Genomic DNA, 16,543 nt, shown 5'->3' on the forward strand with positions numbered 1-16,543 from the left:
GAACGGTAATTGTGGTCATTACGGATCATACCGATCCACTAAGGGTGCTTTTAGGTACCTTAAGCACCAGTCACCGTCCTCGCCAAAACCGTCGTTTGCGACGAAGAGCTTTGAGGTTAAATTAACCCACAGACATAGCCCACTGAGTTTCTCGCCGGATCTTCTCATTGGGTTGCGTTTCCGATCCGGCGGTAAATTCTGCGAAGCACTGCTCTTGCTAGAGCATGTTAGCAACACCTCCGGCTTGAGCCCCGAGAGCTCACTTACAAGCTAGGTTAATTCTGGTATAGCATATCAAGGCTATCAACAAGGTACGAAAAAATAAAATAAAAATAATAGTGAATTGATTTTGAAGGAGTAGTTTTTACGATTCCAGTCATGTCCAAGTTCGCGGTGCGCGTCGACGCGGCCGTGTCGGCGCTGGGAGGCGGCGCCGGCGGAGCCCTAGACGAGAACGACTTCATAGACGCGTCTAGACTCGTCTATGACGCCGTCCGGGAGATACGCCGGGCGGTGCTCATGAACCGGGTGAGTGTTCGCCCAGGGAATAGTCGTAGCGGGGATCTACACAGCGTTCAGCAGACTGACTAGTACAGAGACTAGTATGTCTAGTACTAGACAGCAAATAACTAGAACAGATAACCTACCTTCATCAGCTTTAGGTTAGCTTCGCCGGCTATATCAGCATCCTGAAATCCTAAATATCCAGCAAGACCTGATTAAAAAAAAAAAACTATCATGAATTGTTTTCCCCATTCAGTTATGTGGGACTTGTGCATTGTATCGGAGACTAAGTTATTCTTACTTCAGACAAAGATACATTATCTTAGGCACTTTAGCACTTTTTTTATATTTTCCCCCGTATCTGGATAAACTCTGATCTTGGGTTAAGCGGTCGCATTCCCTATAGACACTAGCGTATAAGCTGATTTAAGATGGGCTGGATCGAAGAAGGCTTTATAGGGAGACGTCACTGAACCCTGGCAGAGTAACATCCACTCGGGGTAGAGTAGTGCAGGACTGTTATGTCCTACACTTGTGCTGGAACTTGTTAATCCTCTCTCCTTCCACACAATGTCCTATTTAGGTAGCGAAGAGGCTGTAATAAGATCTTTTCGTTATCATTATGGCCGTGGTCCTCAGAAAGGTTAACTTCTTAGCTGGTTCCCGGAATCTATAGACCTTGAAACATGAGGTCGAGGTCAAATGCAATTAAATCCTCAAACCGTGAACTGATAATGAAGGTTCGAATCCAGAAAAAACATTATGATCTCAGGATGAAGAAGATTTGGATCCCGAAGACGTGGATCTAGATGAACAGTATACTCTGGAGACGAGAAGCAAATGTGAGCGTTCATAAGTAATATGAGCTTTTGTGAAAGCTTCGTGTCGTCTGTCATGTGCTACCATTAAAGCATGTTTTCTTTCAGCGTTTTCGTTTGTACTGTTCCCATGTTCTAAAAGAGGCAGGATTATTTTTACATCGTCACAAAATACGTAATAATAATAATAAGCACCTTTAGTGCTTTGAGATATAGTATAAAAAGCCGTAATCCACTCATTTGTGATCAAAGGAGTGGAGGGGGCAATTTGGTGATCATAAATAAAGCATCTAATTAGTTTTGTCATAGAAAATGAGAAGTTTTTGAATTGCCTCCTCTTACGGAACAAATAGAACGTACTTCTGACTAATACTAAAAGTTTGTTTAAAAAACATTCATCTCATTTTGTGTTCGTTAGACAAATGTGACCCAAATGTTTTTTTTTAAATTTCCCCGGGGATTTGTTTCGGACGAAAAGTTCTGAGAAAGCTCCCCGCGTCGAGTGGAGCTTTTAATCTCGTGCTTTTTTATAATAGAGCTTAAATCGAACCGGAATTATCGGTCGCGCAGTAATAACTGCGACATTGGAAGCTAAAATGCTTTGTTGATAGAATTGATGGGAGCCATGTGAGCTTAGGTTTCGCCATAATCAAAGGAGCACGAGATTAAACCTGTTCTTAGGTCGATTTGGTCTAGAGGAGTTTCCGGTATGATGTTGACGGGACGCGCTATAAACGAGAAGATGCTTCTGCCCAGTTGACGCTAAAGAATCCTTGTAGTTATCAACTTTGGAAATGTGATGTGACAGATCAGGTCCTTCATATTGGCAACTTCAAACAAGAAACCATAACAAGGTCCTAGTTTTCTGATAACGAGGAATTCTTTCGCCGGCGCTCTAGCATGTTCTCATTCAAAAAACTCATCTGGCTTGAATCGACTTTGTCTCCGAGCCGCGTTCGAATCATACTATGATTTCGCCTATATAAAATTTGGGTTACAATGTTTGATGTGAATTGCATGTTCGCTGCATGTTAGACCAGTGACGATTTGGACACGGACACAGAGTTTGAGCCGGTCGAGGACATGACAATGGAGACGAGGAGCCGATGTGAGTATCTCGATGGTGAAACGCGGCATTTTGGTGCGGCAAAGTTCTTGAAGTCATTAAAGTTCGATTCGAGTATATTCAAAGCGATATTTAACTAAAGCATGTCCGGGTTAGCTAATTCTGTCGCTGCCATATCAATTTAACTACTTAACAGTAGACGTGGCGCCTGAAATTTAGAGTTAAAATTTGTTTTTGATAAATACGCAAATTTTTGATTTGATAACTTCTTATTATTACGAAGAAATTATTACTTAGAATTACTATATATTACGTTACGTACGCATTACGGCGCTAGTCTGTCTGGCTTTTCTTTCTCTCTCGCACTCAGCGGTACTGAGTGTAGAGAGTACTAGAATAATGTAGAGATGAACATCACGTTCCTTTGCCCCATCAGAAAATGCCGTGTCTAAATATTAAGATGTCTATGGACGTCGAGCATGCTTTGTGTCTAAAGTTGGGCCTAATTGTTGTGACTAGATCTAGTTTTTAGTTCAAAATTTATTTTTGTTGATTGTATAAAATGTTCCTTTATTATCTGCGTAGTAATTTTTGATTAGGCATCATGAAATTCGAGCTTGGCTTATCTTTGCCCGGCCAGCCTGCCTGTTTGACCTCTCCTTTGATCGAACAGGGGAGGCTTAAACCGGATACTAAACTGAAGAAAAATGAGTTTGGCAAAGTGACGAACGCCCATAGATATCATGGTCACGAGGATCCTCCGCCCTCAATACCATATGACGTCACTTGAGACCAAAAAAAAAATGCTGTTGATTTTTTGATTGAGCATCGTATGACGTCATGCGTCTGATGATGTCTTAGCTTGCGTCCCCCATCGAGATTTGAGATCGTGATGTTTGTTCGAACAGCGAGCGCTCACACGGGCGAGCACGGAGTCGACGAGTACCCGGACATTAGCGGCATCACTAACGCCAGGGTGAGTACCTAACTTTTTTAATATTTTTTTTTGCTTAAACGGGTGGACGAGCTCACAGCTCACCTGGTGTTAAGTGGTTGCCGGAGCCCATAGACATCTACAACGAAAATGCCGCCACCCACCTTGAGATATGAGTTCTAAGGTCTCAGTATAGTTACAACGGCTGCCTCACCCTTCGAACCGAAACGGATCACTGCTTCACGCCAGTACTAGGTAGAGCGGTGGTATCTACCCGTGCGGACTCACAAGACGTCTAACCACCAGTAATTATGCTAATTATAATACTCCATGCTAATTGTAAGCGATTTGGCCTAATGGATAAGAAGTCCGGTGCGTTCGTATCCCGAAGGCAGATACCAGTTTTTCTGATGAAATACGTACTTAACTCAAATTCACAAATGAGTTATAAGATCGCGTAGTACAATCCCTTTTATGGAGACGATATTTCTGGTGGGATGGTGCGTGTAATTAGGAGTTTCGGAGCCGGCGTTTAATGCCGAAAAGCTCGGAACTAAGTTGTCTGAAGTCTTAAAGTCCTGCTTCTCTGCAACTCTGTATCGTGTTCTTTTGTTTGTTTGTCTTGGATACGGTCTTAAACGCATTCATACGATTGCAATGAAGCTTGATACGGTCGCGACTGGTGCTCTAGGGAAGAGAATCATCAACTGACGATAGATAGATAGCGCACGAGCTGTTTCGAGAAATCGATGATTTTCGTGCAACTAGTTTTGCGGTCGCGGTGAAACGTGATCGCACTTCACTGGAAATTCATTTGGGGCCCGCGACGGCCCGCGTCACTTGTGAGGATGCCTAGGGTCCTTTAAATGGGTACCTCGGAAGCCTAACTAAGTATTTTATTGGCTTGTGCATTCACAATACAGTGAACCCAACGTGTGTTCATTAACACCGGTCAATTTCGACCCTTCCATCTCGAGAAGCAATCCGTCCAAGGAAACAGACGCACTAATTATAGCACGATCAATGCCATATTGATTCTTGGACATCGGTCCATGAACCACTTCGATAAAGCGGCACGACACGAGGACCCTCTGATCGTGGCCGCCGGCAACTACATTCCCGATCCTGCGGACAGAATGGAAAGCAGTCGACGTCACCCCAAACACGTCATTTCGGATCCTCCCGATCCACTAACGGTGCTTTTAAGTACCTCAAGCACCGATCATCGTTCTCGTCGAACCCGTCGCTAGCGACGAAGGGCTCGACGAGTAAATTAACCCTCAGACAGCCCACTGAGTTTCTCGCCGGATCTTCTCAGTGGGTCGCGTTTCTGATCCGGTGGTAGAGTCTGCAAAGCACTACTCTTGCTAGGGTTCGTGTTAGCAACGTCGACAGGTTTGAGCCCCGTGAGCTCACCTACTAGTTAAGGTTATGCTGATATAACCTCTCAAGGCTATCAGCTTAGGTAGAAAAAAAAAGGTCCATGAATAGTTCGTTCTGTTCTCGCTTTTCATTGGTTCCCACTTTGCTTGAGGGGAAGTTGGTGTCTAAATTCCTACGTCTCCTACGAGATCCAAGACAGATTAACTTCCCTTCGGGCACCGTGAGCTTTGCCACCTGGACAGCAGAGCCGTGACCGTACATCTGATTTCCGACCTGACGATCGCCCGTTTCACTTCCAGGAAGCGATGCGTAAAATGACCGAAGAGGACAAGAGGAAGATCCTGCAGCAAGTCGAGCTGTTCAGGCGCGAGAAGATGTCGTTCGACAACGAGGTCGCCAAGTGGGACGACGCCGGCAACGACATCATCATGCTCGCCAAGCACATGTGCATGATCATGCTCGAGATGACAGACTTCACGAGGTGGGTGTGTGTGTATGCGAATCGCGCTAGTGACATTTTCAGCATTAGCATCTGGAGCCACGATCGGGAGGACCAGAAAGCCGTTGACTACCGTGAGGCGTGAGGTCGAACGTGACCGTCCCGCTCTTTAAACCGTCATGATACAGCAGCAATAGGCAGGACGGTGGTACCCATCCGTACCCGGTCTTATTATTATTACGTTTTAACGTTATAACAAGACTTAAAAAAATTAACTTTATGGTGTTTCCGAGCGCAGAGGTCGCGGCCCCCTCAAAACCACCATGGACGTAATCAACGCCGCCAAGAAGATATCCGAAGCCGGAACCAAACTGGATAAGCTGACCAGGGAGATCGCCGAACAGGTGAGTTTAAGCTTTTGTACTCTGGGGACGCGTGATCCTCTGTGAGTATTCATGAGCGTTCATAAGTGTTGGTGAGCATAGTTTTCTTTAGCCCTTGCTTACTTAATTTCTTGTTTTTTTTCAGTGTCCCGAATCCTCTACTAAACAAGACTTGCTCGCCTACCTCCAACGGATCGCTCTGTACTGCCACCAGATACAAATAACCAGCAAGGTGAAGGCGGACGTGCAGAACATATCAGGAGAGCTCATCGTGAGCGGGGTCAGTATGCGCGGTCCCTTTCCGCCCCCTCCGTCCCCTCTGCCCCCCCTCGGCTCTCACCTGACGTTTATTGTTGTGTGTGTGTGTGCAGCTGGACAGCGCGACGTCCCTGATCCAGGCGGCCAAGAACCTGATGAATGCGGTCGTGCTCACCGTGAAGGCTTCGTACGTCGCCTCCACCAAGTACACCCGCCAGGGGACCATCGCGGTGAGTGTAGTAGTAGCAATAGGCAGGACTGCGGCTCCAGGGCGAGCTTTGAGCCGTGCTCAGTAGAGGACAGTGAGCTTTTACTCGCCGAGCTTTAAGTCGGATCTTTTCAGGGACAGCTTAGGTAGGAGACCAAAAAGAGAAGCTTATCTTCTGGAAGCAGAATCACGAAAGCCTCCGCTAGATGGTGCTAAACTTTTAAATTTTTTTTATTTGCATAGGTGAGTGAACGAGCTCACGGCCCACCTGATGTTAAGTGGCTACCGGAACCTATAGACATGTACAATGTAAATGCTGCCACTTACCCAAAACTCTAATTAAACTGTATGAATCGAATAAGAACGTTCGAAGCTCTTTACGGGTTAAGTTGAGGGTTTTAAAAAAATGTGTCCTTTAAATTTGCATAAAGTAATAAAAATGTCGGCGCACAGTGGCGAATGTTTATAGTCTTGGTTAAAACTTGAGCCAGCAATGTAACGCGCGGGTAGATGTGTCCGTTCATTTTCGCGTTCCATTGCGTGCTACGAAAAAAATGGGCAAATTTGTAACTGACACTTTGACCTCATACCTCAAAGCGCTTGGCGCAATCTTAGTGTTGTAGAATTCAAAGTAATTCTCTACGCCTCAAATATCTCTGCCAATATACAGTGTGTTCTATTTCGAATCAGACAATCTATTGGTCTGTCGATAATTGGATTTTCACCTCTCGATATATTATTATTATTACTTATCTATGGCCCACTTCGGAATGTTTCCATACGATTGGCGGAGAACCGACTCGTGCCTAAGCCAACATCGAATTCGATCGATCAGATAATCTTAAAGAACTCGCCTAATTTACTTTAAGCTTACATTAATAGTCTTATCTATGTATGTATTGTTTATGTATTTGTTTTTTTTTGTAATGCTTTCCGTATCTCGTCACAGAACTATGTAAGTCTGTAAATTTGTAAAGTGGATATTAGTGTTGTCGACGTCAGAAACGTAAGGAGCCTGGGAGTGAAAGAGAGAATGGAAAATAAGCGGTAATCCACCAGACCCAGGGTCTGAGAGACGATTCGTTGCGATGCCAAGTCGACGTATTTAATTCTTGCTTAAAAGAAAATTTAACGCGGCATAACCGCAGGCCGTGTCTAGTATGTAATTGTTTAGATGAAAGGACAATCTTACGGCCCACGTGGTGTTAAGTGGCCACCGGAGCCCATAGAATTCTACAACGTAAATGCCGCCACCCAACTTGAGATATGAGTTCTAAGGTCTGAGTATAGTTCCAACGACTGCCCCACCCTTCAAACCGAAACGCATTACTGCTTCACGGCAGAAATAAGCAGGGTGGTGGTGGTACCTACCCGTGCAGACTCACAATTCCTACCACCAGTTATATATGTATATATGCGTTAAGTGTATATTTAAAGCAATCGTTTAAAATTGATTTTAGTAGGACCCGAAATCCTTACGTTTTTGACGTGTCTTAATATTATTATTAAAGAATTAGATTTGTTAGTTTAAGAAGGTATGTGCCGTAAACTGGGGGAAAAGGGACAAATCTGGGTTGTTACAATCCTTTTGTGAGATTTAAATTTGTTGAATCGAAAAGAATTTTTATTTAGTGTTTTACAATATTAAATAGTTTAATTTAGTCATCATAGTTTTGTAACTGATTAAAGATATTGAAAAGTTAATTACCTAAAGGTAAGTACCTAGCTAACAACTAAACAGTGCCAGCCCTATCGAAAAACTCTATTGTCCCAGACGTGACCCGATTCAGCTCAAAAGCCAAGGTGGATTAGGTCAAGCTAGTTTTTAAAATTTTCGTGTATATTTTTCAATGAACTATGTATAATAATTAGAGGTCGGAGTAGGTAGATTGATTTAAGGTCGTTGACGTCAAACGTAGAGGATAATATGGATATGCCTCCAAAATACCCTAACTTCATATTTATTGTGATATTTGTTCCGGAATTTTGAAATTAGCATGAATATGTGTTTAAAGTGAAAAACGAATTTATAATATTAATAAGGTGAAAAACGTATTTATAATATTAATCTACGCTACTAGTGCTAGCTAATAGTGAAAGAAATCAGAACACCTTGGATAGTTACACCGTATTTTGTCTCTTTCTGTTGAATTAGAAATGACGCTTGTCAGTATGAGGCAAAACTTAGACAGGGCGTTACTATATATCATAAATACAGAAATTGTATCCGATGAGGATTAAAAATATATTTTTTCTATTTAAAAAAATATTCTTTATGGATAAAATGTCATGTCCATATTATAATATCTTGACGCAAGTACATAAAATCAATCTACCTACTCCGACCACTGATACATTGTATATGAAAATTTAAACCACCGGAACCGTTTTAATCTCAAATTTATTGGTATTATTACCCTAAGAGAAATCGCTGAAAATTTGTGTTGGAATTGGAAAGCGTCCTGATTGCCCCCGCTCTACTGTAGCAGTTGTTGGCTTGTTGGTTAAGGAAGATTCTCGCGGCTTGCTCCCGACATCTGCAGACCGTTATGTTGACCAAACAGTTTATGATCTGCCCTCGGAACCGAAAGGTGGAATTGATTCGCGACCGTAACGTGTCGGAGTGTGGTAGCGATCCAGACGAGTCTACAGCACTAGAGATGCGTCGGATTTATTAGAACAGACCCGAGTATTAGATATTTTACGAGATTAGGCTGCACCTAATCTCATTTTGTCAATGTGTATAATCTTGAGATGGAACTTGAGATTAGGAATAGGCAGATTGAGATTGCTTACTAAGTACAGTATTGGTTGTGAATGAGATTAGGAAGATTATGTGGATTAGGTATTGCTTAAGATTAGAAACAGGTGGACCTAGTATCTGATTTACCAAGTACGACCCATCTCTACGCAGCACTAATGTAACCTATATTTGGAACGTTTTGTCTGTCCGCCCGCGCAGTCTCCGATAGTGGTTTGGCGCATGAAGGCCCCCGAGAAGAAGCCCCTCATCAGGCCCGAGAAGCCGGAGGAGGTGAGGGCGAAGGTCCGCCGCGGCAGCCAGAAGAAGCAACCAAGCCCGATCCACGCTCTGGCGGAGTTCCAGAGCCCCGCCGATAGCGTCTAGGTGAGTCTGAGCGAGGTCAGCACCAGGGACCTTATACTTCTATAATCACAGATTTCACCAAGACTACACTATAGACAGACATTCTCATTTTGACCATAGACTTAATAAACAAAGGTTTGACAATGGACAATAAGCAAAGAGTAATTTTTTATGTATGTGTTGTGTCAAATACATGGTAGTGTGTGTAATGTTTTTTGAAGTGAAAACTTCTTTAGAATCGTTGTGATTTCAAACCGGATGCAACGGAAAAAGCGACAGTAGAAAGAGACACAAATACAAAAATGTGTAGGATGAAGCCAGCAAAGAATGAGACAGAAATATACATACTATTTAATACAGCGCCATCTGTGAATTTTTTTAATACTAACGTGTGTATGAAAGCTCTTGTAGTGAATTTTAATTTAGGATTATACGTGAAATTAAAATATCAATTCACAGAGGGCGCTACCTTACAATTATTTACTAATGACAAAATTTTACATATACTTAAGACGTTTAGGATAATTGTATTTTAATTTTGGAAGGTTTCACTTCTACCACGTGTGAATTGCACACATGTATTTTTTTTTAATTGTTTTTATGTATTTTTTATGCATAATTAAAAAAAATAGCATTCTGAATTCCTTCTCACTACATACAGCGTGTTTACTTTTTCTTTTAATTTATGACATTTTTCCAATTTCAGGTACAAAAATCGATTGAAATTAATATCGAAAATGTATTAAAAAAAAATTATATGTGATTATTATTATGACATTTTAGTATTAAACTTTTTAGTATTATATCTAATATATCAAAAATAAAAACAGACTGTTTGTTTGTCACGAATTCTCGTCTCGATTAAACCCGAATATGGATATAGGGCTATAAAGCTAGTGCATACAACAGCTGAGTTCTCGTATAACCTCCCCGTGTGGACCAACCAGCCTTTATATTGTACTAGTTTGACAAGAGCATCGGATTGTGCGTGCCGAGCTGTGGACCGTGGGCTCCACGTATACAGGCCCTGATATACACAACATACAGAGCGGGTTTCGATTGAAATCAAAGAAATTTACATTCAGATGCTCGGTAGGGTCCTGTGACGTCACGAACGTGCGAGAGAGATGCCGAGATGCGTGCTCTCTCTCTCTCACAAAGAAATTTACATTCCGATGCTCGGTAGGGTCTTGTGACGTCTCGAACGTGCGAAAGAGATGGCGAGATGCGTGCAGTGCTTGCTCTCTCTCTCCCTCAAAGAAATTTACATTCGGATGCTCGGTAGGGTCTTGTGACGTCACAAGCGTGCGAGAGAGATGGTGAGATGCACCGGATGCACGCTCTCCTTCTCTCTCTCTCTCAAAGAAATTTACATTCAGATTATGCTCGATAGAGTCCTGTGAAGTCACGAACGTGCGATAGAGATGGCGAGGTGCACTCTCCGCCCCCCCCCCCGCTCTCTCCTTATATCTCTGGATCACAAACGTAAAGTATTAGTGTAAATTACGATGCACGAAGCCAAGTCATTGATGTTCAAGTTATAAGAGGGGTTAAATGAAGTGGTTGTAATGTGGTGGCCTCTTGAGAGCCTGTCGGTTAAGAATTCGCAGATTTGAAACCGAATCGAAGTGTATACTCACCGATGATCACGAGCACTCATCGATGCTCACGAGCACTCATCGATATATATTTCCAATAATACGTTATTTTATTATAAGATTGGTAGTATCTGTTTAAAATTAGTGATTCCTCAATGTATCGAACAATAATGATTGTTAGCCAAATTTTATAAACACGTATTATTAGTATAGCCTTGTAGTCTGTTAGATGTATGTTAGCAAGCAGGAAAATGTAAGTGGAGCGCCCAGAACTAGAAACTGTGTCCGTTTCTATCGAGGGGTGAAAGAGTATTTGGTTTAAGCGATATTTTTGCAGCTTTACAGGAGAGCCATTTAAAGCTTAATCATTTGGATTAAATATCATGACAAAAAAACTTCTTTAGCTATTTCAATGGGGTAAACTTAATTGAAGTCCAGTTAAAACCATGGAGTTTTTGATGCAGTCTTTATAATCTTTCTAATTCATTCTTTCTAAGCCATTTAAGGTTTTTTTTATTGCCCTTGTAGGTAGATGAGCAGACGGCCCACCTGATGGTGAGTGGTTTCGTCGCCCATGGACTTCAGCAATGCCAGGGGCAGAGCCAAGCCGCTGCCTAAGGTTTAACAAAAAAATTCTTTTGCTGTTTGAACGGAGTAAACATAATTGAAGTTCAATTAAAAACGTTGAACTGTTGATGCTGATACCAAATGAAACGGACCTTTAATTACAAAGATACATGTCGCTTAAACCAAATAGCCTTTCACCCTTGGTGATTTTTTAAAGATTCAATTCTTAACCGCATTTTTTTTTTGTCGAATGAAAGACGCAGCCAATATGTAAAACATTTAATAATTTATACTCTTTATGTGTTTTAAACGAAAATTGATTTTGCAAAAAAATATCCAAATTAACATCCTACAATCAAATAAATTTCAGCTAATTTATGTCGTCAATACGAACTAATGTTTAGATTCTAAGAATTTAGTTTAGCGTTTTGAGATTTTCAATTTTTTACATAAAAAAACATTTAGGGTTAGTCGCAATTTATATTAAATAAAAAAGTATTTATCTCGATTTATTTGTGTTTTATTTAACTTTAACACCTTCAACGCGGAACAGGCTCGTAACGGCCCGCTGCTTTACTTTCGGCTGGTGCGGACGGTTGCTCTTGAATTGTTAGGTCTCCTTCGGAGGCGCTCGGGCAGCTGTTAGCAAATCCCACCCCTCTTTGCTGAGCCCTAAAAAAACACGAAGAGAACCATGTCTCTCGTTGATGCGGACCGATTATTTCACGTGTTTGAATGGGTTCGACAACTAAATACTATAAATGGTATATGTCGGTGCAATTTCACTATTTAGTTAACTAAAATTAACTGTTTCCTTATCATTACGCATATCAACAACTGTTTGAGACGGTATTCATGAGGATTCATGACTAAGCTACCGCCACTTTCTACTATAAATACGAGTGACTATTATTGCACAAAACACTCCGACTCGAGCAGCCGAACGGAGCGGAGCTTTCTATAGTTGTATACTTGAAAATGAAATAAATGAAATTATTCTTTGAAAAAGTGAGTCTTAATTACTGTCACTGTGGAAAGCAATGATAATGATGAAGAGAATGACATAAGCGACGCATCACATATTATTATCGTCCTTAAAAGAACTAGGGAACCAGCCAAATCCGTCATATATGTTTACGCAAAGTTATAGCATTTTAACCTACCCTAGTGCTGGTGGGTCCAGAAAGACATGCCGCGCACTCGTGGAAATATCGTTGGAGCACATCTCGACCCGCCGCCGTATCAAATTACGAAGGTTTATGATTTTATTTCCGCAGCCAAGGTGTGAATAGCGTAGTAGGTGTGACTTAGAAGATTAAGGGGCTATGATCACGGAAACGTCGCGAATCTGGTCGTAGTGTTGACTACAGGAATTCTCCTATTCTGACCGGGTTCTGACCCCAGGCGGAGATCAGATCTTGGATGAAAGAGTGCAAGGGGAATCATTTTGTGGTTAACCTAAAGTTGTTGCTTTCAAAATATCTGCAGTCGACTAACATTTGCAGACTATCAAGACCCACATACCCAACGCGACCCTAGGTGTGGAAGCCGTGACCCTCTGCCCGAAAAAATCTTAAAGAAAGGACCATTAATACAATTCCCACGAGGCTAGTCTTCGAAATGAGCGGGATGGTCATGGTGAAAATCAGCTGTTCGCTGGCGTCTTCAGAAAAATACACGAATCCCAAAACGACTAAAAAATACCATACCCGATCCTGTAGACCGAATGGTAAACAGTCGACGCCGCCCTAAACACGTCATTACGGATCCTCCCGATCTATTAATGGTGCTTTTAGGTACCACAACTACCGGTCACCGTTCTCGTGGAACCCATCGCTTGCCACAAAGGGCTCGACGAGTAAATTAACCCATAGACAAAGTCCACTGAGTTTCTCGTCCGATCATCTCAGTGGGTCGCGTTTGCGACCCGATGGTAGATTCTGCGAAGCACTGCTCTTGCTAGGGTCAGTATTAGCAACACTTCCGGTTTGAGCCCCGTGAACTCACCTAGATGTTAGGGTGAAGCTGAAATAGCCCTTCAAGGCTATCAGCATAGGAAAAAAATGTACACTTTTAATTAAGTAGGTAACTTGAGTTGTTTGGATACGGTTTCGAAATGATCGAAAACGTCATAAGACAATGTTTACGGTCGACTAGCAATAAGCAGGATCGCGATAGGATTCTTGTATGAGAACTTCTCAATACAAGGTTTTTTTTGGTTAAATCATTCCCTATCTAATGGCTGATAACCTAAGGGGTTGTTCCCACTACACACGGATCGGTAGGTTAGCTCACAAGCTCAATCTGAGAGTTATTAACACTAGCCCCTAGCAAGAGCAGTGCTTCGCTGGCTTCTACTACCGAATCGGAATCATGGACCCACTGAATAGATCCGGTGAGAAACTCAGTGGGCTGTGTCTATCGGCTAGTTCGCATGAAGAACTCTTCGTCGTAATCGAAGAGCTTAAAAGCACCGATGCGGCCACGATAATTAAAGCAATGCGCCACTTTTACAAAGCGATTAGACTTCGCAATTTTTAAAGTTGTCTAAGTTCGTCTATGTTTAAAACATTAACTCAATAAATCAACACATCTCACATAATGTCAAAAAAGTATTTTAATTCAAAAATAAACACATGAATCTATACAGCAATCATATCAAGCTTAATATAAATTAATTATCTAAAACTATAAATACTAAATGATACATTCAGTTTAGAAAAAAGACCGTTGACAGTTTGAATATTGGCGGGAACGGGAAGTGACTAATTCATTTAAAGCCGACATAATTCATAATTCATCATCAGTTGCAATGGATACATACAAGATTATTAACTTAAATAGAATAACGACTAATCAAACGGACATTGTTAATGAAAACATTACATATCAAGCGTAAAAAATGGTATACTTTTCGATCCATCGCGAACGTTTCTCTCTAGTTTAGTTGAATACTCATCAATAATCCGCCATTAATATGTGAGCTTGTTTTTGTTTTAGCCATTAAATGAACTAATGACCAGTAATCTGTGTATATTAGTAATTGTTTTACGAATCAGACATTTAAACTAGGTCCTATCTACTAATTAGTTTTAGTTAGCTTAGTAAGTTTATACTATTACGTCGGTAAGAATAACGCCATCTATCGACGAACAGTCGAACAAATATCGAAGGGTCTAGTAGCACCTAGAACGCTCGAGGAATACAACGCCATCTATTGTCCGGTATCGGAAACACAATACTCGAAATGTGTGAAATATTCTCGATAATCAATATACCAAGATATCAAGGACCGATGCAGACACAATAATTTTGTAACTTCGCTCTAATATCCCGACAGGAATCGAGAGAATAATTAAAACACATTAATTTCTAAATATCGATGTGCAATATTTATTGCCTGGTACTGTACAGTGGTTAGTGGAGGCTATAAACTCTATATTTCTCTAATTTCGTTAGCGCCATCAGGCCAGTTGAAGATTTATATTTCATATTGCTGACAGAAGATAGCGACATTGAATACGAAGCTCGATGGTACGAAGGAGTCATATCTCACAGCGCCCTAAGATTTACAAAAGATTCTTGTAAACATTGAATTACGCAGATGAAAAGTTTAACGTGAAATCTAGATTCGAATTTATATAGAGTTCTTGATAGGAGCTCCATTTTTACGTGTTTTGACCGTATTGAAGGAATTTGCGGGTAGTATTGAAATTTCGACATCCTTTAACTATGAGAGGTAGCAGTAAGGAGCACCGTCTAAATGTATTAAAAAGTGTCCGCTGAAACGGAGCCAATTAAGGTGAAGCCACAATAGCAAGTGGAAGGATTTAAAAAACAGCGCCATAGACTACCACACTTCACCCTGTTCAAAACTGCTATATTCATATCATTTCCACTTCCTACACTAGCGCTATTTCGGTGAGTCTTCCAACAATAACTCGCTGTTTACAGTTTGTACACTTTATCAACGAGCTCACAGCCCACCTGATGTTAAGTGGTTACTGGGGCCCATAGACATCTATAACGTAAATGCGCCACCCACCTTGAGATATAAGTTCTAAGATTTCAGTATAGTTACAACGGCTGCACCACCCTTCAAGCCGAAACGCATGACTGCTTTATGGCAGAAATAGTTAGGGCGGTGGTACCTAGCAGTGCGGACTCACAAGAGGGCCTATCACCCATAAAACTTGTCCCGTATACAAGATGGCGGTCCTTACATCTACCCTCCATGCCTTTAACATAGATTTCGCCACACGTTTCCTCCTATCAACAGTGTTTAGGGTGTGACCTCACTCCTAGACTCGAAGATAAGTTAGTTAGTTTTTCATTTAACTAAGAAAGACAGCAATGTAATTAGAGAATGGTAATGCAGTAAGAAATATATCATTTCATTATATTTGTCGGCCTGAGGTAACAACACTTCAAGTTATACGAGAACCAAATAAATTTAGTTTGACTTTTAAAAACTAATCGATTGTTTTTAAATTTGCAATTCGAGGGTTGAAAGGCTATTTGGGTTTAGGCGATATTTTTTCAACTTTACACGAGAAAAACTTCTTCAGCTATTGAATTGAAGTTCAATAAAATAACATCGAACTGTTTATGCTGATATCAAATAAAACGGACATTTAATTACATAGATAAACATCGCGTATTAAGCGAAATGTCGCATAAACCAAATGCCCTATCACCCTTCGAATTGATTCATTAACGCTCCAGTGCGAATTTTAAAATTTTAGCCGTCGATAAAGTATTCTGTCGTTATCATCAACCAAGCGAGGGTACTTCGAGATTTCGCCTGCGTGCGTGCAAAATAAATAAGAGGTATCACTCTATTTCTCTGTAAACGAGTAGCAATAAGCCAGACAGGACTAGTTGAATACGGCCGCGCAATGGAACTCGACGTGTGACTTCATTTGTGTTCAAATTCTCCGATCTTTTTTTTTTTTTTTATTGCTTAAATGGGCGGACGAGCTCACGGCCTACCTGATAATGTTAAGTGGTTACCAGAGCTCATAGACATCTACAACGTAAATGCCGCCACCCACCTTGAGACATGAGGTATAAGATCTCACCTTTAACAGTACAACGGCTGCCCCGCCCTTCAAACTGAAACGCATTACTGCTTCACGGTAGAAATAGGCGGGGCGGTGGTACCTACCCGTTCGGACTCACAAGAGGTCCTAACACCAATATAAACAAAACTAAGTAAATTGTATAATATTATAGAGGCATTCTGCTCCCCAATTCATATAGGTGTAAGATCTTACGCG

General features: G+C 41.3%; 1 protein-coding gene across 4 annotated transcripts in view; it reads left to right on the forward strand.

Annotated features, from left to right (window-relative positions):
- Positions 1-11,772, forward strand: part of alpha-Cat (catenin alpha) — a 34,218-nt gene extending 22,446 nt beyond the window's left edge. For 2 of the 4 annotated variants that reach the window (XM_028174083.2, XM_089731451.1), the window contains exons 17-25: positions 377-528; positions 2,358-2,430; positions 3,297-3,364; positions 5,005-5,186; positions 5,443-5,548; positions 5,673-5,807; positions 5,899-6,015; positions 8,956-9,120; positions 9,806-11,772. In XM_028174083.2, coding sequence (XP_028029884.1) covers positions 377-528; positions 2,358-2,430; positions 3,297-3,364; positions 5,005-5,186; positions 5,443-5,548; positions 5,673-5,807; positions 5,899-6,015; positions 8,956-9,120 — 998 coding nt within the window. In that variant the 3' untranslated portion in view covers positions 9,806-11,772. Of the gene's footprint in view, positions 1-376; positions 529-1,276; positions 1,347-2,357; positions 2,431-3,296; positions 3,365-5,004; positions 5,187-5,442; positions 5,549-5,672; positions 5,808-5,898; positions 6,016-8,955; positions 9,121-9,805 lie in introns of all 4 variants that reach the window. The other 2 variants (XM_028174084.2, XM_089731452.1) reach the window with 1 other exon arrangement.
- Positions 11,773-16,543: the final 4,771 nt, after the last annotated feature.

This window comes from Bombyx mandarina, chromosome 11 (genome assembly GCF_030267445.1).
Source record: "Bombyx mandarina strain Sakado chromosome 11, ASM3026744v2".
Lineage (NCBI taxonomy): Eukaryota > Metazoa > Arthropoda > Insecta > Lepidoptera > Bombycidae > Bombyx > Bombyx mandarina.